Source organism: Fringilla coelebs, assembly GCF_963513975.1.
Source record: "Fringilla coelebs genome assembly, chromosome: 2".
NCBI lineage: Eukaryota > Metazoa > Chordata > Aves > Passeriformes > Fringillidae > Fringilla > Fringilla coelebs.
In genome coordinates this window covers 26,639,811-26,661,788 of record NC_140029.1, presented here as the reverse complement: position 1 = coordinate 26,661,788, position 21,978 = coordinate 26,639,811, and the positions used below count along the sequence as shown (strand labels likewise).

The 21,978-nt window shown below is 44.0% G+C and overlaps 1 protein-coding gene across 1 annotated transcript; it reads left to right on the top strand.

The window, feature by feature from the left end:
• Window positions 1–348: 348 nt before the first annotated feature.
• Window positions 349–21,098, top strand: ADPRHL1 (ADP-ribosylhydrolase like 1). Its single transcript, XM_084227199.1, has 7 exons — window positions 349–672; window positions 4,296–4,460; window positions 9,459–9,584; window positions 12,131–12,271; window positions 15,396–15,523; window positions 18,946–19,078; window positions 20,168–21,098. The coding sequence occupies exons 1-7, from the start codon at window positions 459–461 to the stop codon at window positions 20,323–20,325; spliced, it is 1,065 nt and encodes a 354-aa protein (XP_084083325.1). The 5' UTR covers window positions 349–458; the 3' UTR covers window positions 20,326–21,098.
• The last annotated feature ends 880 nt before the right edge of the window (window positions 21,099–21,978 follow it).

Here is a 21,978-nt window from a genome sequence, read left to right as displayed (position 1 = left end):
TCTCACTGGTCCCTGAGAGGGAGGCTGACAGCATATCAGAAATGGGCAGAAGAAAAAAATATTAATTTACATGTTGTTGGATAAATAAGCACCCCTGTGGAGGCATCTGTTTTTCTGGGTGTAGAGTTACTTTGGCTGGGTAGGGCTAAGGATCTCCTGGCTTGCTTTAAGCGGGGTTGCAGAAACGAGGCTTTTGCAGGTCTGCTCTTACAGTTTCATTGAACAAAGCCCCTGCAAAATCCCTGGGTTATGAAATATTTCCTCTCTGTCGGGTCCCAGACAAGAGATGGCATCTGCAGAGCCAGAAAAGGAAGTCCTTGCCTTATAGAGAGGGCTCTTGGTGTGACACAATGGCTGATATAAAGTGGCGGGGGAGCTGAGTTGAAGGCAAAGGAACAAAGGAAGATCAAGATTCGTTGGCTGTCTTGGGCAAAAGGAAAGTGGAAAGTGTCTTGGGCATGGATAAATTTAAGGCTGCGCTTGTTCTGGCTGGGGTAGGGGATGCTCTCGGTTATCGCAATTTCTCCCGCGAAAACAATGCCTTAGGAGCAAAAATCCAGCAGGAGCTGAAGGAAATCGGAGGGCTTGAGAACCTGGTGCTCTCTCCTGACAAGTGGCCAGTAAGTGACAACACGCTCATGCACATGGCTACAGCTGAGGCTGTCATCACAGGTAGGTACGGCGGGAACAGCGACCACAGTCTGCAGAGGAGCTGTGGAGCTGCTGCATTTCTTAGAATAAGCCTGATTGCTGGGGAGATCGTGAGAAAGCGTGTCAGAAATGCTGCTGATGTGAATGAGAATGTGCATTAGTTTGGCTAATGAGCACAATCCTGTGACCCTCTCACAAACGGGGGATCTTGATTTCTGGAGTGTGGACGGGCTCTTCCTATATTTCCCCTAGAGATATACAGTTGGTTAAAGACTAAAATATCACATGTCCAGCATAACAAAATAATTGCCAAGTAGACTATCTGTATGCTGGAGTACATCAGGGAATAATATAGCCACTAGAGAGCCTTCTGTAACAGATAAGAATTCTTCTGAATGCATTTTTCACATGTTTGTGTCCAGGCTGGAGTGGAGTTACCTTAGTACCTCTTTCAGGCTAAAAGCACTAGTGCTATCTCCTCTTTGCTGCCCCTCAAACAAAGGGTTACATCTGCAAAAACCTACTTGTTTTATAAGGATAGCTCCATGTCTTTAGTCCAAAAAGTGTCCTAACACACTGTATTTATAATGATAATCCGTGAGAATAGTGGGAGTTATTAAGATGTCTTCTAAAATCACAATGGTCTGAGAGATTTGTTTTTTCTTAAGGTGGGTGTAGTCTTTTAAAGATGAGAAGTGTTTGTATCGACAGCTTACCCATCAAACTAGAGCTTTCTGAGACTGGCAAGATCATAGAAAGTACACCAGAAGACAGTGACCTCTCAACAACATTTTGCCTCTTCAGAATGATTCAGTTTTTCTTAAATCTCTGTAAAAGCATTCCTGATTTTTCTCAAAACTCATTACACTGGAAAACTACCAGCAGCAGAAGCTCCCAATGTAGCAGAGTATCCTTCACATCAATGAGGTTTCCTTTGTGCTAGTGTTTCACTCCTTTATCTGCCTGCTTCCAATCTGCTCTAAATTTAGTAGGTAGAGATCAGTTGAAGAGTGTGTCGGGCACTTCATACTTGGCTATTAGCTAACCAATGGTTTAAGGGGTAGCTAATACACTAAAGATAAGAGTAAGATGTCAGCCTATCAAGAAAAAAGATGACAAGCATATTTCTGAATATAGGCTATGATTAAATACGTATCATATGTTTCTTGCTTATTGAACCCTCTAAAATCATAACTTCTGGGTAATCAAGTCCGTTAGAACAGCAGTAAAACAATAATTCTTTTCTTAAGTATAGCAGCCTGTAAATTGCTCTGAAGAAAAAAGTTTAAACTACTTTTTCCATTGACTGTGTTTATCCTATCCTCATTTCTTTCACCTGGTCAGACAAACATTTTAAAAAGGTGCTTTCATGGGCTGGAGAGGAAACAGCAAGATGGAGTAGGGAATTTTAGAAAAAACCTTCATTTCAGAGCAACATTGGTGAGTGTGATAAAACAAGTCCTTCTTCTGCTTCCCACAAGGGAAGCAAGAACTGCTCCTGCCCATAGCAGTGTCTCCTCCTGACATGGAGAATGTGAAAAAGCCACATGGCTTGCTCATGGCCCAGCCTAGGTGCCAAATCACCCTCGTCAACAGAGTGAAGCTGGAGAAGGTGAATGTTTGTGAGGCTGAAAGCATCTGCCACCAGCCTAGGGACCTGCCCCTACTGCTGTGGAAACAGATTTAAAAAAAAAAAAAAAAAAAGGCAGGGAAATAAGCAATACAAATATCTCTGTCGTTCCCTGCCCTGCTCCCTGCACATCCTGTTTGCCTGGCTGGCTGGCTGCCTGCTGGCCACAGCATTCCCCAGACACTCACCTGCAGTTGCAGGATATTTGTAGGCTGGGACAAACTGCCCACAGCTCAAAGCCATGAAATCCTGCTGTAATTGTCAAGGCACTGCCCTCGGGGAGCTCCCAGCCTGAGGCTGAGGCAGCAGCCAAGGGGCAGGCTTGTGTTAGAGACAAAGGCAGTTCTCACCTGCAGAAGGGATTCTGGCCAGTGCTTTGGCAGCTGCACGGAGAACAGCCCAGGAGGGCCATGGCCACAAGCAGCCTGGGCTCTGGGCACTGCTGCACACTGAGCTGCTGCTCCCCAAATCCACCCTGTGCCCTGACTGACAGGCTAATCTGACGATGAAGGACAGACAAAACATCTGCTCCCAAGAGGAGTCTGGAAGAAACCTGTCCTATTGATGGCTGAGACAGCAAACTTGCTCCAGGCATGGGAACCATGGTGCTTGCTCCAGGCATGGAACAGGGACTCTGTGCTCTGGGGACAAGGTTTCTACAGGAGCTGCCAGGCAGTAAACCCTGCTCCTGGCTGCCATCTGGATAAACTGTGATACCTGACTCCTAAATCTGGAAAGAGCTGGCAGCTTGAAAGTGTCTTGTTTCTTCAGGGATCCTATGTGGGATGGCCAGTGTAACTGGTAGGGTATTATTTCATGTGAAAGAAGAGGAATCTTTGTTCTACCCTTCGTCTTCTTTTCTGCCTGCCTCCAGAAGTGATACTTCAGAATGTCTCTTGCTTCTGGGACTCCAAACTTTCTCCTAAGTTAAATTTTGGATTTCCAGAATTCACCACCTCTGACAAAATGAATATATTTTCAGAAGAACTTCCCCGGCTGTGTCATTCAACCTGTGCAACTAAGCAAGTATTAAATGGGGTTTCTCTAAGTATGCAGAAAATATATGAGTGGATAAATCCCTTTGGCCTCTGTCCCACTGATTACACAGCTGGAATAGATGCCAGGGGAAGGTTTTCCTTGACACGAGTCAAGTCAAGAGCAGGATTCTTCAAGAGCAGCAACAGACAACATCAGCCAAGAGAAGCAGCAATACTGCAGGAACAGTCTATGTTTAACAGAGGGAAGGTTCCTCCTTAGGCAAGACTGTAGGGCTTTGTAGAAATAATCCATAAACAGATGTTGTCAGTGAACTTATTACAGAGAGAAATTTATGTGCTGGAAACCGCCTTCAGGCAGTAGGGATTTACTACTCTTACTGATTTTTATAGTATTTTTTTAAACCTCATGATATTATAAGATATTTGGAGCCCTGCATGAAAGACTTTTTTTTTTTACACAAAATACAATTTTACACAAAATACATATAACATACAGATTAAAAAAAGGAAGTCACAATTTGGTTTTGTATCTAGTCATACATATCTCTTAAAGTGATTCTGTAGTGTGGTAATTTAAAAAAAAAAAAGGCTTTCATTTTCAAATTGGATTCACGTCTGTAAAGGCAGGGGCTGGGCCAGGCACAGTTGGCTTTACCCAGACCTCATGGCAGCCACGCTGTCACCTGACAGTTGATCACCTCTGTAATGACTTCACACCACAGAGCATAAATAAAGGCTCTCAGCAGCTACTGTTGATTAACAGAGTGCTTCATCATGCCAGTGAAGGAATTAAATGTGGAAAGAAAAGGAGAGAAAGATGAGAACTGAGAGTCAAGACCATTCTCCCTCCAGCCTGCTGTCATGCTGTGTAAAAATGTGACAGTGGCACCAGAAACGTGACTCGGTATAATGGAAATGGAAACAGGAATATTTCTCAAATGCACAGTGAGCTTGCTTGCATGTTTTTTTGCTCCTCTGCCTTCACACAACAACCTCCTCTCCCCTCCTCTGGGCAGATTACTGGTGTTTGGAAGACCTGTACCGGGAGCTGGTGAAGCGCTACGTGGATGCTGTGGAGAAGCTCTCGGGCAGGCGGCCAGACCCCGCCACCATCGAAGGCTGCAGGGAGCTGAAGCCAGACAACCACCTCCTGGCCTGGCACACGCCCTTCAATGAAAAGGGTACGGTACTGCTTTCCTTGTAGAGGGCCTGGCTGGAATAATGCGTGCTGTCTGTGTTTGTGGCTATATGGAAATTGTTTCCTTTCCCCCCCTGACATCAAAGGCCACTACCCCTGAAAGATTTCCATGCTCGCCTGAGGATGACAAGAGATCTGCCAAGAATTCCTTCTGTAGGGCACTGTGTCCTCTTGTAAGCAAACCCCTCCCTCTTCAACATCTATTTAAAGAGACTTTGTCCTTGGCTCTGTGCCTCAGGGTCCAGATCTTTGTCCTTGAGTTTAATGGTTATTTTAAGAAATATTTTCTGCCATTTTTCCTTTAAACATTTGTAGACTTGGATCTTTTCAGATTTGAAACAAAATGCCAAGCCTGTAAATTGCTCTAAGCACCAACACGTTCACTGGAGGGAAAGCAGAGACTTTTCTCCATTTGGATGCCCTGCTAACAACTATGATTGTTTTATTGATAGTCCCTAATATTCCTGCCCTGGCTTACCTATGAGTGTTCCTCACTTTCTTTCCCTTTATGATCATTTACTTCTACAATGAATAAAATTTCTAATTAAAGTTAAATAACGTGCATGCAGCTGTGTGCACACCCATACACACACAATGCAATTCATCCTGAAAGTCTGTAGAGACATCCCATTATCAGAGGAGGGGGACCCAGACAGCCAAAAACGGTGTCAGCTCACACCCATGGTGGCTGTGTCTGTGTGACACTCAGCCACTGCAGAACACACTGCCTCAACACAACTGCCTATTGATGCAACACCATGGCAAAGACCCGGTGGCACAATGCCATGGCTATTTCTGGGTCTCTGCAACCAGTTTTCCCTGACAAAAAAAGCATCTCTCACTTGTCTCCCGCACCTCACAACAGCTGCTGGGAGTGAAAAGGGTGTATTCTTCCCACCCTGCTATTAGCCAGCCAGATCTGAGAAAGTGCCCCTTTGGAAGTTCTGTTTTGTGACTGACAGTGAATAAAATTTGGGGAAAATAATTGTGGGAGCTGCTGTTGGCCCCAAGTAGCTCTTAACATTGTTCGACAAGCAGTTGAGTATGGCTGTTGCCTGGTCCACTGCAGTGTTGGAGCTACCACTCTTCTTTCAGCCTTCCTCCTCCCCAGCTTTCCATGGACTATCTGCTGTGGGGATACTCTGGGCTAGAAGAATCTAAAATTAATTCCTTCCTTGAGATCTGGCAGCTAAAAGCCACCTTCTTCATCTGGTCTCACAAATTCAGAACATTTCAGGAAGCCTTTTTTTCACCCTGAGAGCAGAAGAACCTGAAGTGGAGTTGTTCTGTCTTCTATGTGACCCAACAGTGCTATAGACATAATTAACTTTTAATGGAATTTGCACAAAATTCTTCTTGAAGCAAAAACATGCCACAGGCACTGACTGCCTAGCAGTCAGACTATGTTTTGGATGGGCTGGAAACAAAAGGCTGATTTACTATGGGGATTCTATCTCATCTTACTTCCAGCAATAATTCATGTGCCAGCATTCATGGATTATCTTAGGTAATTTCACATTGCTTATGGATGCTTCTCTGCTCATATTCTTGTGGGTTTAGTAAGCACACTGAATCCCTAAGTCAAACTGCCCTATGTGTCTTTGCCACCTCATGTCATGCTCGTTGCCACACTCATTGCAGAGGTACCTGGGTTATGTTAGAGGCTGATGAGATTCCTGTGACCACCAGAAAACCTGCCCAAGACTGTCTAGCACCTTCCATTTTAAGAGCTTGTTTACAATTTACAACATGATAAGCACAAGGCTAAAATTCTCTCCATTAAGTGTTTGCCTCTGTTTGTCTGTAAGCACTTGTTTAAAGTTTTGATGCAGGTGAGTCTGCTGTTTCTGAGACATGGTAAAAATGTTTTGACCCAGTGCCAAAACTTCAAATTGTTCAGAAGAGAATCATAGATGCTGTAGGACTGGAACCAAAATTTAAATAAGGTAGTATCCCCTGAGCCAGATGTTTGCTTTTGGAGTGACTGCAAAAGGCCAGTCAAATGGTGGGTCAAATAGCTGGCTCTACCTGTATCATGTGTATTTCAGGCTGAGACTGCTGCATCCAAGCAGGCCTTTATTTGCAGCTGTGGAAACAACTTCAGGCCCTCCTGGAAGCATTTGACAACTTTTTGAAGGTGTTATTGGCAGAGGAGCATGAGGGAAAACTGTGAGGAAAAATGAGGAAAGTGAGTGGAAAGCTGAAGAGAAGGTTAAGCTGCAGATGCACAGGAGATAAAGGTGCTGGGCTCTAAGTTTTCGTGCAGAATGATCTGTAGTCACAAAAGGCACACCTCTTCAGGGCTTAGCATCCATTACCCTAATCTTTGTTATTCTACAGGTGTAGAGTGAAGAAAATCACACTGAGGTATGACATAATAAAAAAGAATGTAGTGCACAAATTAAAAGGAAAATAACTGGGAAACATGGATAGGTAGAGCAAAAATTCAGTTTCCTGCAGGACAGCAACTAGGGATTTCTAATGAAACTTGGAGGTCATGAGCTGCAGGAAAAAGGACCTCACACAACACCTACATAAGCTGCATTACTATTTTCTGATGCCAATTTGCAGATGCTACAGTTTATGTGAGTTTGAAAATGAGCTGGGCAAATTCATTGAGGGGAAATCCTTCAAGGGTTTTTAAGCAGTAAGATGAATAGCCAGCTGCCTCCTGGATCAGAGAGACAAATTGTCAGCAGCTTAGTTAGTACAAAGGGATAATGTCATTGTACTTCTCTTTTACCCTTTCTTGAGTATCCTCTTCATTGTCAGACATGATGTTTTGGCTTGACCTTTGGTCTGAACATGGAGGACAGTCCTTATGTTGTCACATGTGTCACCCCTGTTGCTCAGACTAGTCTGACTGTTCCTTGTGTCCTTAGTTCAAATGGTAGATGTGAGACATGGGAGTTTACTCCCTGAAGCTCTGTCTGGGTTTAGTGCTACTCCATGTGATGGAATTTGTTGTTACTGAGTTCACTCGTTTAATTCTGCAGAAGGTTTTGATGGAAGTTCCCAGACTGTAGGAAAGCAATGAAGTGAGAAAGACAAGCTCCTCCAGACCAGCAGTCAGATTACTGTAGTACATCTTCCACTTCAGATATACTGAGAGTTATTTAATTAGTAGCTTTGGGTAGTGCAAGAGCCTCCCCTCTTGGATAACCAGCATGGACTGTGTCCTTTGGAGAAACCAGGTCTGCACAGGGAAGACTTTCATCTGCTACTCTATGGCAGCAGATGATTTAATGAAGAATTTGGTCTTGCAAGCAGGAGATATTTCTCCCAGTTGAGTGGTGCCCTGGAAGACTGGATTTCCTTCCTGACTCTTCCTTGTGGTTTCTGTGTGATCTGTGGGCTAGGCAGACAGTTTTATCTGCTCTTGGATAGCTGCTCTAGGGGAAAGGAAGAACTCTTTTCCTAAGAGGGAAATTCAGATATTGCACCTGGAGATGCAGTAGGTGGTTTATGTTAGTTTGGCTCAGGCTTCAGTTTGATTTGAAGTAGATCTCACTGCCACTCCCACTACTCCACTTGAATCACACTCATAATCTTAGGACGTTGGAGCTGGAGCCACTTGCTCAAGCTGGCATGAGACTTGATGGTAAGAGGTGTTCCAAAAGAGCCCCCGGTGCTTTGCTGTCACAGCAGACAAAGCCCAGTGGAGCAGCTGAGGGCCCTTCTCCAGATAAGTGACTGAAAGCTGTGACCCAGCTCCTTGGCATCTGCTGCTTCAATCACTCTGGCCCCCAAGTTGCTCCTGCTATGCCATCATACACACAAATGGACATGCTGCCTTTCCCCATGCTGCCTGCCTGGGAAAGACAAGGAGATTGGGCTCCTAATGCAGGTTCACATAAGCTAAAATTAGGTGGCATAAATATGTCCCTTATCTTCCAGGAACCTAGAAGAGAAATGCTGATTGCTCTCAGCTATTCCCAAGGTCACTGGGAAGTGTGATTGAGCAGAGACAGCGCTGAAAAATGCCAAGTAGTTTGAAAAATAGAAGCCTATCCTTCTCAGGGTGGTTGTCTGCAATGAGTTAATGCTTTTTTGGGCATTGTCTCACCAGCTGCAAAGAGGAGATAATCACCTCACTGGTGCCTGGTGAAGATAAGCTCATTAAAACTTCTCTGGGATCCTAAAATTACTGTGATAAGTATTGCAAAGAAACTCATTAGTAAGTTTAACTCCATTCAATGAAGTGTTTAAAAGTGGAACACCTGGGATCACACATTCAGTGCTAAGTATCAAAAGAAATTCTGAATGAGCTCTTCAATAAACAAATTCTGTGCTACACAGGGGGGTGGAGATTCCCAAGACTAAGCTTGGTAAGTGTAGGCTGTAGCACAAGAAGCACTAATTTCAGGTTACATGGGAAACTTCAGTTCTGACATTGCCTAACATTATAGGATTCGGCTCAGTAGCCTTTAGTTTCTTTTGGACACATTATTTTTGTACGTAGCAGAAACTGGTGAGGCTCTCTAGGATGAAACATGCATTAAAATGTGAACTGTGAAGCTCATATAAAGTGTTTTAACTGTGTGCTTACAACTATAACATAAGGGTGTGTGGAAATGTATCTGTTTCTCAAAGTTCTGTTTCTGGTGTGGGTACCCAGAGCAAGCAAAACAGCAGTGTCAGCCAAAAATGAGTGAAGATGGGATGAGAGTTTGGATCAAACAAGTCCTGTGAACAAGAGAGCAGACGGCTTCCTGAGCCCACTGTGGTCTTCACAGCACTTGATTATACTGGAATATACCTGTAAAACCAGAATGACTATGTAGGACCAAAATTCCTCACAAGAAACTTTCAAAACTTGTACCTCATTTTGCATGGTAATTTCCCATTCCCTGAGGAGCTCTCTTCCCACACATGAGCTGAATTAATGAAGTGTGCTTGTCTCACATTTTATCAATTTTATAATTTTATTCATGTGAGATCAGTCTCCTTTTAAGTGCATGGTGTTACCCTTTTGCTTTAGGTTCTGGATTTGGAGCCTCCACAAAAGCCATGTGCTTAGGGATGCGATACTGGAAGCCAGAAAGGCTGGAGTCACTCATTGAAGTGAGCATTGAGTGTGGACGAATGACTCACAACCATCCCACAGGTAATGCCTGCGCTCTGACATCCCCTAAGGCAGCTTTGCTCTTCTGCAGGGACTAACGTGGCTCCTGTGAACTCCCCTGGTTAACCCACCTCTGCTTTGCAGGCTTCAAGGCCACAGTTTGAACTTTGCTTGGCTGACACATACATGTATGTATATTACTTATGTAGGCTTATGTATTTGCTTGTATACTATACTGACAGCATCCTCAAGCACAGTTCTTTTCTCTCCTAAAATCCCAATATGCAAACATAACCTGCCTTGACCAAAGCATATTCATGTTAGTTGCCCTGATCAACTTTTAGGATTCATGTATATCTAGATGACTCATTGTTATCATGCAAATTTTTGGTTCAGGGGATAACAACATTTTTCTCTTGGCAGGTTTTGTCATATCCAATCACTGTAGGTAGAGGTAGTAAAAAACCTAACTCCACATATTTTAGGATACAATCTGAAACATTTTCTAAACAAAACCTAAATAAGCAGATTTAATGTTGTTTTTAATATTCAGGTCCGTCATTTTGATAATTTTATGCTATGTAAACATGTATTCATTCTGTCTGTTTTAAACAGCTATAAATAAAACCATTATGAATGGTGACATGTTCAGTACAGTGCTATGAAGCAGTCAGAAAAGCCATCAGAAAAGCTATAAAATTAGGGAAAAGCATTCAAAACTAAGCAGAAAATTAGGCTGGCATGTGAAGTCCATGGCACATTAGCAGCCATAAGACTGCTTGTAGTCTGTGTCCATCATGTCAGAAAGGGCTTATGAGACCCAGAAGATGGCAGCAAGGAGGATCCAAGTTGTTAGACACCTTCCATACAATGAGAAATTACATCCAGAAAGTGTTTTCAGCTGGGAAAAGAAACTAGTAGTACAGCAGGAAGGCAGGAAGGAGAGGGGTGGAAGGGCCACTTGCACCTCACTGCCATCCTGAAATGTGTCAGGGAAATGCCAGTTATGATCCTCATAACTCAGATTCGGAAAACCCAACCAGTGTGTCAGTTGGGACTGAAACGTGAAGACAAAAGAAATACTTGGCCATGTTGTGCACAGTGAAGCCTCAGACCTTGCTGCTACAGGCAGCTGCAAAGTCCACAGGTATCCCTGGGTTCAGTGGAGACCAGACAAAGAGGCTGTCTTGTCAAAATCAAACAAGCTGCGTAATTAGAAGGGCCTCTAAAACTAGTCTGGTTGCTCTGGGGAATGGAGAAGCCAAACCACTTCACTCTGGGGTTCCCTCTGTCCTGCAGAGGCAGACACCTTGGCCGGGTGTGCTTTCTTCCCCAGTGAGGAGCAGCAGGCTGTGTGAGCAGGAGCAGCAGGGTGACAGCAACAGGGGGTGGGCAGCCTGGGCAGTGGGCAGGAGGAGACTGCCAGCCCCTGGAAACCTTCAGGGCACACCCCAGCCTCTGCCACCCTCTGAGTGAGCTGTCACACTGCCCCCTGCTTGCCCTTTGATTCACACTCTAAACCCTCTGCTGTCACCTTCACAGTATGTGTGGCCCTCAAGGACCTTTGTGGCATCTGGGCTAGATGCTGTCTGTCAGAGCGAGACCCTTTGGGCTGGGTCCACCCGGGCTGTTATTCTTTATGAGAACATCTATGGGACTCAAGCTGGATGTGCCTTGAGCCTGACCCAGTATTGCAGATCTTGTGGCAGAGGGAAATAGTGATCACCTCATCTAGGCTTGTCACCTCCTAAGATAATTTTGTTTACCTTCAGCAAAACACACAAAATTCATGATTACCTCTATGCATGAGTGAACGCTTTTGGACCCAGGCACTGAGAGAAGCATCTGCATCAGTACTTTTCTCAGCTAGGATTTATTTAGATGACTGACTGCTTTTCTTAAGCTTCTTTTGCACACTGCGCCAGGTTGGTTTTTTGCCCTTACCAGAATGCCAAGAGGACAAGCAAATACAAGAAATGAGCCGACTGTTTCTGGTGTCATGGAAGTGCTGAGTGCCTATCAACAGTTATAATATTTGTAATATTTAAAATGTTGAAATATTTTAACCAAAGTAGAAGACCAGCATATCTTTCTTGGAAAATTTCTTCTTCTAAGGGGACATGGGTTTGTTCCCTTAGAGTCAAATGAGCCAGAAATAGTGTTAGCTCTAGCAACCACCATTCTTGGGCTGGATGATGCTGTAAACAAGCTGATATAGCCTGTAATTGAATCACTTTGTACAAGTCAATTATTTCATGTGACTTCAATTAGAAGATTTTCAGTATCCTATTGGTAGATGATGTTTATTTTTGACCCCTACCTCAATTTCTATCACATTACACCACTGAGAACAGAAGCTCCCTTCCATGTAAGATAAGTCGCAAACCAACAGGCAGCACTCATTAGCCAATAATCTCGACATGCCACAAGTCAGGCTGCAAACAGGCAGGGATGGGCTGTGTACATTTGTTAATCTACCTGACAGCCACAAGGCATTCCACTGGTGATTTTATGAGGAAAAACAAGGACAAAAAGGATGGTACCAGCCCAGATGCACACTGGTAATCCTCATTATTTGTGAATTCCAGGTTTCCTAGGGTCCCTTTGCACAGCTCTCTTTGTGGCATATGCAATACAAGGGAAACCCCTTGCACAGTGGGGCAGAGAGATGATGAAGGTTGTGCCCATGGCTGAAGAATACTGTAAGAAGACCATTCGTCACATGGCAGGTACCGAGTCTGGATCAAATGTTTATTTTCTTAAAGCTATCTTTAGCTGGAAAGGCACTGAAGAAATGTCACTCCCTAGTCTTTACATCTTGCTGTTTTCCCTCCTCTCCTCTCTCCAGAGGTTGTCCTCCTGCTTTCTCTGCTCAGAGAAGTAAGCTCTTCACAGGTGGTGCCCCCTACCTCTACCACCAGTTAGTTGCCTGGTGTATTGGTGGCAAAAATGCAAAGCAAAATAGCAATGACCATGCCCTACTGCACAGTTTTACTTTTAGGGAATCTTCAGAGATTGCTGGGCAGGGGGGAGGAAGGAAATTATATTTAGCAGGTCATTAGGCAAACTGACTGTTGAGATTAATTATTCAGCTGCCTTCCATCAATTAGTGCAGTTCAACATCTTCCTTAAGGAAAACCACTGACACTCCTCATCCTGCCAGGAAAATGTCACCTGCAGGTGCCTCCTGACCAAAAGTTAGCTTTTGACAGCAATTCAGATTTGTCTTGTTGTTGTCTCGTTTTCTGAACAAATATTTAAGATACAACCTGTTGTATCCTTGTTTTAAACAATTAAGTGTCACCCAGCTCTGGAACTTGAAACTACCACTTTTTTATTGCTATGCATGTGGTCTTTGGGGCAGAGGTACTTTAGTCCCCCCCTTGCCAGGAAGCAATGCTTGTAATGGTGAGACCTGCTGTGGACAGACAAGTATCATTACATGGAAACATCAAGGTAAGAGATTAAGGGACAGCTGTTGAGAAAGACTGAATTCTACAGAAATCTTTACTCAAGAGCACTCAGAAATTAAAATTTACCCCTGAAGAAAAGCTGCTGCTTCAAAACCTGAAAGGAGCCCCAGGAAGGCTTTCTGAAAGACCCTGCATTTTTATCTGTGCCTCATTGCACACCAGGATTTTTTTAGCAGAGACCCAAGAGGAGCAGGTGCAGGATTAATGTGATCAAGCTTCTCTCTGAGTGGCTTTGCAGCAGGTCCCTGTCACTCCACTGGAGCAGGACCCCTCGTGTGGAGGTATGTGCGCTGGGCTCCTGAGGCATGCCCTCCAGCCACTGCCCGTATTGTTGAGCTTCATCCTATTTTGGTAATGGGAAAAGTGTCCTGCATTAAAGTTAAGCTCCTTGGCTGCTGAGATGTTCTGCAAAGAAATCCTGCCAAACAGAGTCCTCCAGTTTTAGAAAATCCTATTTTAGCTATATTATCCCCCATGGATAACAGAGAGTTTGTTATCCATGTCACAGAGAGTTCGACTCTACACCCCTCTCTGATATCCTCTCTGATATCCATGGCAATTACTGGCCAGATGGTTCCATGGACCTGAATGTGACCATCACCTCGGCTGGGCTCAAGGGATGCTGCAGAGCCTTGCTAGGCTTAGTGCCATGGGATTCTGACCACACTACAGATCCACACAACAAAAATGTCCTTCACCTGCTTGATCCCTCTCTTTCTGAAACTGTGGAACAAGCACCTTGCTTGTTATGGTGCTACATAGAAAACACTCAGTTCTGAGGCATTTATGGTTTATTGTCATGAGGGAATTAGGGGAAAAGCCCCCACAAACAAACAAACAAAGAAAAAGCCAACAAAAAAGAAAGAGACAGGTCAGGTCACTCACATTCGTAAAACCTGTCATAACCAGCTGCTGTAGTGGGTGTTGATAGTTTACATTTGCTTTGCTTACATTTGTTTTCCTCTAGGTGCTATACATACACCTAGATGCTCTCCTTGGCCTGATGGCTGTAAATGCCCTTTCACTCTGTTTTTTGTAAACCTCCCCTTTTTAGGGTTCTGGTGAATGGAATGAGGCCAAGCTGGGTGATAGACTCAGAAAAAGGGCAGCTGGACATTTCCAGGCGTCTTGGGCACGTCGTTGTAAGCTCATCACTGTCTGGCGCTGGGGCACTGGCAGCTGACAACTCTGTGAAAGTATCAGGTCCTCCAAAGCAGCTTGGATTTTTACGAAAAAGCTCCTTAAAGATCTTAATTGCCAAAGAGAGTCACCACTGTGGCATTTTAGGAAAAGAAGAAAAATTATATTCGATCCTTCAGGTGAAGGGTTTGGTTGTGCTTTGTGTGCGCTTCTCAGCCCTTGCAGCACCCACCACTGAGCAGCCAAGCAGGAGAGACACAGGGAAAAAGTGGGAATGTTAAATTTTATTTTACACCCACAGCCCCATCCCAAATTGCTAGTTAGCCTTGGCATACTTAGCCATCCAGGCCACCCCACTGTTCTCTAACTCCTGACCCCCCTCAGCTTGCCAGGCAGGGTTTCCCTCAAGTCTCAGTTCTGCAGGCAGGTGCCTGTGTATGTGCTTAACAGTCCAGTGTGGCTGACTCAGGTGCCTTTTTAAGCCTTTATAAAAAGGGTGAACCAGAGCATTGGCTTGAAAATGAACTAAATTTAATAAGTTTATTTACATGGGGAACACTACGCATGATTAGAGATCACTTCCCAAAGTGACAGGAAAAAAGCAGACAGACATATTGCAATTAAAAAAGGCTTATTTCTATGGGCACAGGTAGCAGATGTGTGTGTTATTTACCCCTTTGCTACATTTGATATGGATTAAATATGTGCAAATGAAAATTTTGGACTTTCCTATCTGTTTTTTTCTGAATGATCACACAATATATGCAACAAAAATACAAGAGAAATACTGGAGAATTTATGCAATTAAAATTGATAACTGAGGTAGGCAGCAAATTGTATTTAGGATTTGGAAGCATTTTTAGATATTCTTTAATCGTAGTAAAGGAATAAAAAACTGAATTGATTATTTTCTTTTCTTTTCTTTTCTTTTCTTTTCTTTTCTTTTCTTTTTTTTTACTCTTATCTTTTCCTTGGAGTGCTCTTCCATAAATTCTTGTAAAATTTCATCTTGATATATATTAAATTACATTAAAATAACACCAAATTCTGAAAGTATTTTCTTCATTGCATCCTCTGTTTTCAATTAGAAGTCCCACTCCATTCATACTTAGTATATATGAAGTATATTACTGTAAAATACGTGGGGTTTCATGTCAGTCCTTATCCTGAAAATATGTTATAGTGAACTGAAAATGTTCTTGAAATGAAATACTACATCATTAATTTCTTTTGCCTTCAGAATATCAAGAGCATTGGTTTTACTTTGAAGCCAAGTGGCAGTTTTATTTGGAGGAGAGAGAAATCAATGAGGAAAATCAGAATCAACCTGTCTTTCCAGCCAACTATGATGCAGAGGAGAGAGAAAAGGTAACTGCAATTTCCAAAAGTTCTTGGGATGGCTCTGAACCAAGAGAGGTATTTTCAAAGAGACCACTATTTTTCAACTGATGACAGTGCCACTGTAGTCAGGATTTTTTTTTTTTCATTTTAAGAAAGAAAAAACAACTCTCATCCTCGACTCCAGTACATCTTAGCTTTAAAAAAAGCAGTTACCACCAGTCCTGGGTTTGCTGCACTGGGAGAAAACAGTGTAGAGAGGCAGGCTTAATGGTACCCTGAGCAAGTACAAAATATGGGCCAATGCTATCTGAGGGTAGAAAAGGCAAATGTGCTGCCTGGGGCTCTTATTAAAGCCTAATGGAGCTGTGGCCAGAGTCTGACAAAAATACCCTCAGGTATTAGAGTTTGGATTTGGTCATGGTTAGTGGAGGGTGTCCCTGCTCATGGCAGGGAAGTAGAACTCAGTGGTCTCTAAAGGTCTCTTCCAATCCAAACCAGTCTATGGTTTTTTTGGTCCTTTGAGCAGAAGACAGACATCCCAAGTGATTGATTTGCTGCCAACCTGGGCTGTGCCAAGCTAGTTTTAAATGTCTTGAGAGATGGTGTTTCACCACATTCCATGAGATACTATTTTATAATGTACATGATCTTTTCTTTGCTGGTTATATCTTCTTAACTTGAGAGAAATAATGTGTCTTCTTAGAACCCTGCTGTTTACAGCTATCTGATATGGGCTGGCACCCCCCAAAGCTCTCCACTTAGCGGCTAAGAAATAAGTATGTGGTTCTTGACACCTTTTGCTATAAATCAATCCCTTTTTTCCAGATTATGTAAGTATAGTTCTATGCTTACAAGTCACTTCATGTATTTTTAGGTGATTATCTGTGCAGTGAAAGTCCAATTGACTGTGGATAATAAGAAATTGCTCACTCTAAATATAAAGAATATTCCCTTCCAGGTTTATTTTACCAATTCAGTGCCATGAATTTGCTACTAGTTTTATATTTCTTCCAGTACTATTGGAGTCTCTGCAAAGCTTTAGAAGAGACTAAACCAAACAGTAATTTCCCATGATTATGTCAAGAGGGAACTGTATGAATTTCTAATGCAGAAGCAAAATTTACCTTCATTACCCTAGCCCAACTATTTTGGCCTACTGAGCTATGTATTTTGATGAACAAGAAAGGAAAAATGGTGCTTGACCCTCAAACTCCCCCATCAGGCAGAGATCATAGCCTGGCAGAAGTCAAGACACTTTATTAGTGTGCTAATAGGTATGGAAAGAAGAGATGAGGAGAAGGTAACTGTTCTGCCTGCCTTTTTCCCAGGAGTGCCCTCCCTTTGCCTTCCCTCCAGACTAGCTGTCCCCTGGTGTTTGGGAATACAGCCAGTTGCCCTTCCACACGCAGTTAAGAGAGCACCAGTTTCTGGCACAGCCCTTGCCCACAGGTCACCACATGCGGGTTCCTGCTTGACCAGGTGCACCTTCCTGCCAGCTGTAGGTGAAAGTGAAGCCCTCAAAGGTGGCTCGGATTGATCCAAGCATGTTTCAAAAGCAATTTCCCTCCCAAAAGGAAATCACACCCTGAAATGCTTAGCAGCAAAGGCCACATTCTCTATAAGTGGCATGTATAATTTTTCAGTGATGTGCCTTTGGAAGATGTTAGATACACAGTGAATGGGCAGACATTGCTCAACAAATGGGATCAACCTCGGTTCTGCAAACAAAATACTTGCCTGGCTCACTTTCCTGTGATGGACACAATGTGCTACAAAATGAGGGAGGAACAAAACCAAAGTCACCCAGGACAATTAGACTATAAGGACCTTGCTTCCTTAAGATGGAGTTGCTTAAACCAGCAGTGAGAACCCAGAAAAGAAGGGGGGAAAAAAACACTGGAAAAGGAGTGCTAGCCAGCAGGGGATCAGCTCCTGAAGGGTGGGTAAATCAGAGGCCACTGTAATTACTGGTGGCAGGGCTTGGCAGCAAGGAGGGGAGATGTGGATTACCTCCAGGGCTTGGCAGCAGCTCAGTGCCTTCAGCAGGAGAGTGCATGCTAACACCCCATCCAAGTCCTAGGTGCTTGCTGGCCCACCCAAGGGAAGCTGGGCTGGTGCCACAGCACAGCACAGAACTGCACAAGGGCACTGGAGCTGAAAGAAGGAAGGAGTTTGTGAAGTGCTGCCTTGGGGCAGTTAAGTCCTGCCAGGGTCAGTCCCAGGACAGCTATCTGCAATGTAAAGCTGTTTCAGCAAGGCGAGATGACATCGGACGTGTGCAGAGCATCAGGGATGAAAAGGAATAACTGGGGTGACACTTGAGCAGCCTGGCTGCACACCCAGAATAGCCCCTCCTTGCTGAGCCCTCCTGCCTTTGGTAGCATTGAAAGTCTGTCTGTGCTGCTCCACCAGCATCCAAACCGCAGCAATAGGGCTGGAAATTTGCATGGGGCAGAGGATGGCATAAAGGCATAAATAATCTCTCTAAACTGTAAAAAAAACAAAAGAAAGAAAGCATAGAGTGAAGCTGCAGTCCGACTCTGACATGTTTGATGTATGTGTAGATAAATCTCAACCAAGTATGAAATAGCTCAGGTGAAAGTGAATAGAGAGAAAGGCCAACCCTTCATACATGATGCAGAAGCCAAGAGCCAGCCACCAGCAACATCCAGCTTGCCATGATGTGAGTTAAACTTCAGGAAATAAAGCTACCTTAATAGGATGATATTTTTTAACTATAAATTTATTAGTGTTGAGAGAAATTGGGGATTTGGGGCTGGAGGTATCTCCTCTAGAGAAAATCCAGTTTTCCTTTGCAAATCTCCAGACTGGGTTTGGAGTTCTTTCTTCTGCCTTCTTCTCCTGGTGAAGAACTGTTTCTTACATTTGCAAATTATTTTCCCTTTTGTTCAACAACCGCTTTTAGAAGAGGAGAGAAAAGGCTTGGCAAGAAAAAGACAGAGAAAGGGGCTTGAATTACATAGTCTGAAACTAAGGCCCTAAAGAAATTACTGGATCAGAACATTTTCACCCTCCCATGAAAATTTGACTAATTGAAACATTTGCAAACATGTGACAAGAGGAGCTGAGAATATTCCCAGAGGCAGTAAGAGGACTGACAAAGTATGTCCTTACCAACCGCAATTTTTTATATGATAAGGAATTTCTAGGATGTGAACTTGAGATCTGTCTTGATCTACTTTTTGGCATTTCTGGCTTGCCTAAGCAAGCCTCTTGGCCTGGTGCATTAAGCTGGAGTGCAGGCTTCTACCGGCACCTCAGGCACCACCAGCACTGCTGGAGCTGCTGCTGTGGCTCGTCGCACGCCTGCTGCCCTTTCCCAGCCCAAGGAGCCATTCCCGCCGGGCAGGGCAGACGCCTGCCTGAGGCGGCCGTGCCCCAGGCCCGCAGCTCCAGTGCCCCGCCCTGACAGAGCTGTGTCTCCGCAGACCTACCGGCGCTGGAGCTCCGAAGGACGGGGGGGACGACGAGGCCACGACGCCCCCATGATCGCGTACGACGCCCTCATGGGCTGTGGGGGGGACTGGACGGAGCTCTGCAACCGCTCCATGTTCCACGGAGGTGAGGGTCCCTGTGCCTCGCACCCCTGCTCCCTCGCCAGGGCCGGGATAGAGCCCCCCTGGCTGTCAGCTATCTGCCATGTTGTCTGTAACATTGTCACCTCTGCTTTTAGCCTCTAAACCCCATTCTTCTGGCAGCAGCTGCCACGCAAGCATTTACCCCACTTTTCAAATGCTGCTCCATCTACATCTCATGGTTCCACCAGAGATACCTGAGGTCTAAGTCCAGTACAGCTTTCTAAAGGGCTGACAGATCCTGACAGCACACAAGCACTTTTGGCAAAGCAACCTTTTAGCTGCAAAAAAGGGAGGAAAATAATACAGCATCCAAACAAGTGCCAGCCAAATAAAATCCAGCACTTGGAGGCACACAGTTAAGTACTTCCACAGCTTTGTGAGAGGGAGCTTTCTCACTAGCAGAAGCATTGTGCTGGGCTTTTGGGAGGGCCAGCATAACTGAGGGCAGGACCAGCCCCGGATCACCCACTCCCTCCCTGTGTGGGGTGGGCTCTTTGCAGAGGGTCTGGGCCACCTGGGGCCACTCTGGGCCACTGTGCTGGGGTACCTGCCCCAGCACAGTGGTGAGAGCTCACAGTCCCCACTGCAGACCTGGCAGGCACAAACCCACAGGCACTGCATGCACAGAGCACCAGGGCTCCTCAGCAGGGCTGGGTGTTTTAGAGCCTGCACTGTGCTGTGCAGAGGGAAGAGACACTCTCCAGTCCAGAACCTTTGTTGTATAGTAGATGGCCCTGGAATTATTATTCCCTCCTTTGTTCTAAGCAATGGCTAGCTGCCTGCAAGAGCTGCTGTGCTGGGGTAGGTTTTCCCAAAAGCAAGTGAGCTCCCAGCCCAGGAGTGCACTCCACAGTGGCACCTCCATGTGCTTGCCTTGGCACCACTCTCTTGCTTTAGAAATCCTTAGCCTTTAGGACTGACCCAACACGCCCCCACTTCGCTCCATAAGCTGGAATACATGTGGAACGCTCCCTCCATCGGTGTGGAATGCTCCCTCCTCCAGGCAGGGCAGTTTTTGGCTGTGTGTGAAGGTGACACTAAGAGAGCACTGCAATTGTGTTTGAACCTGCAGGGGAGAGCGCGGCGACGGGCTCCATCGCGGGCTGCCTGTTCGGCCTGGTCTACGGCCTGAGCAAGGTGCCCAAGGGCTTGTACCAGGACCTGGAACAAAGGGAGAGGCTCGAGTTCTTGGGCGAGAATCTTTACCGACTATCCATGGAGGAAAAGTAAAGCAGTTTCTGCCATTTTCTCTTTCTCTAAAGATTATATCAAACCCTGTAGATATCTGACTGGCATTCATAGTGAAGGAAGTAGCCCTGAGTTTGTCTAAAGAGCTCTATGTACATTGCGTGCAAGTGAAGATAGCTGAGTTATTTGACTGATTAGAATCATTAGACCGATTAGATACATGTGATATTTGTGGGTTTTTTACAGATGTAGGGATTTCTAAGTATACGGAGTGCTGCTTAAACCTCAAATGGCAAAAAATAAATAAAACGTCTTTTGACTGATTTCAGTCTAACTTGCTATAATACCACTTCTTAAACAGCTGTTTCCAGTAATTACACATATGAAATTAATTTTCAGAACTAATGCTTTCTTGCAAAACTAATGGTAGTATCCACTCATGGGGATATTCTCTGTATATCTGACAATCCTTTCACCACTGTGTCCCTCCTTGTTCTCAAATCTAATGTGTCTGTGACACTTGTAAACCTAATGTCTCATGGATTAGCTTCTAATGAATCACTGATCCCTGTATCAGCACTGTGGTGTAAGGTATTGTTACATTAGAAGCTTCCAGAAAAGGAAAAGCCAACACTAAAAATACCTCCAAGGAACAAGCAAAGCATCAGTGTGTCTAAAATTTCTGATCAATGTGTCTAAAATTTCCGAATTATGTTTTTATTCTTATTCAGTCTTCAGAAGAAAAGTTTCTCTAAAATATAACTGGCTGAAATATTTGTAAATAAATTAATCTTGCAATATTTTCTAAGTATCAGTCTTTATTTTTAGATTGAACAGATTATATGTTGCCGTATCAGTATCAGAATTTTTGGCTGAGGTCTTCAAGCAGTTGTAATAGGTCAACAGTTAGGCTGTTGATACATTTCACAAGTCTGAGCACCGTCAAAACCCTGAGAAGAAAAGTTACAACTGCTTTACCTTTTTCCTTTTTTCACCCCTTCATTTTATTATCTTTTGTTCTTTTTTTCCTTTCCTTGCCTGGCTTCATCTCACATTTTCACTCCAAGTTATTTTTCAACATTTCTTTTTTTTTTCTTTTTTCTTTTTTCTTTTTTCTTTTTTTTTCTTTTTTCTTTTTTCTTTTTTCTTTTTTCATTTTTAATTTTTATTTTTTCTTGTCCTTTTTTTCATCCTTTTTTCTTTGCATTTCCCTTTGCCTTTCCCTTTTTTCCCCTTTCTTTTCATTTTTACTTTTTCTTTTATTTTCTCATTTTTTAAGAAAACCAGGAAACTACGATTGTGTTAGAAGTTGCATACCATAAACAAAGCAAACAGTAGGCTTGATGAAGGAAATCCTAATGCCCCCAAAGAGCAGCACAGGCACAAATACGGAATCCTCAATGAAATAACACAGAAGTGAGCTCAAAATTTGTTCCCACATTTAACCTCTTGTTTTACTTTAGAATTTCAGAAAGTGAGGTCTGCGTAATACTTTCTAATTTCCACCATGCGTGATTGCCTTCGTGGTGTTGGTTTCTCCTGTCTTTCTCCAGCTGCTGAACTGTGTTTTAAAAAGATAGCTAAAAATACATGAGTACTTTCCTACGCCTTTTTCCGTGTAAGCCCTTGCTGGAATCATCCCTGGGATGTTTGTGGCAGACCCAGGAGCAGGTGATGCCTGTCAGTAGGAATAGC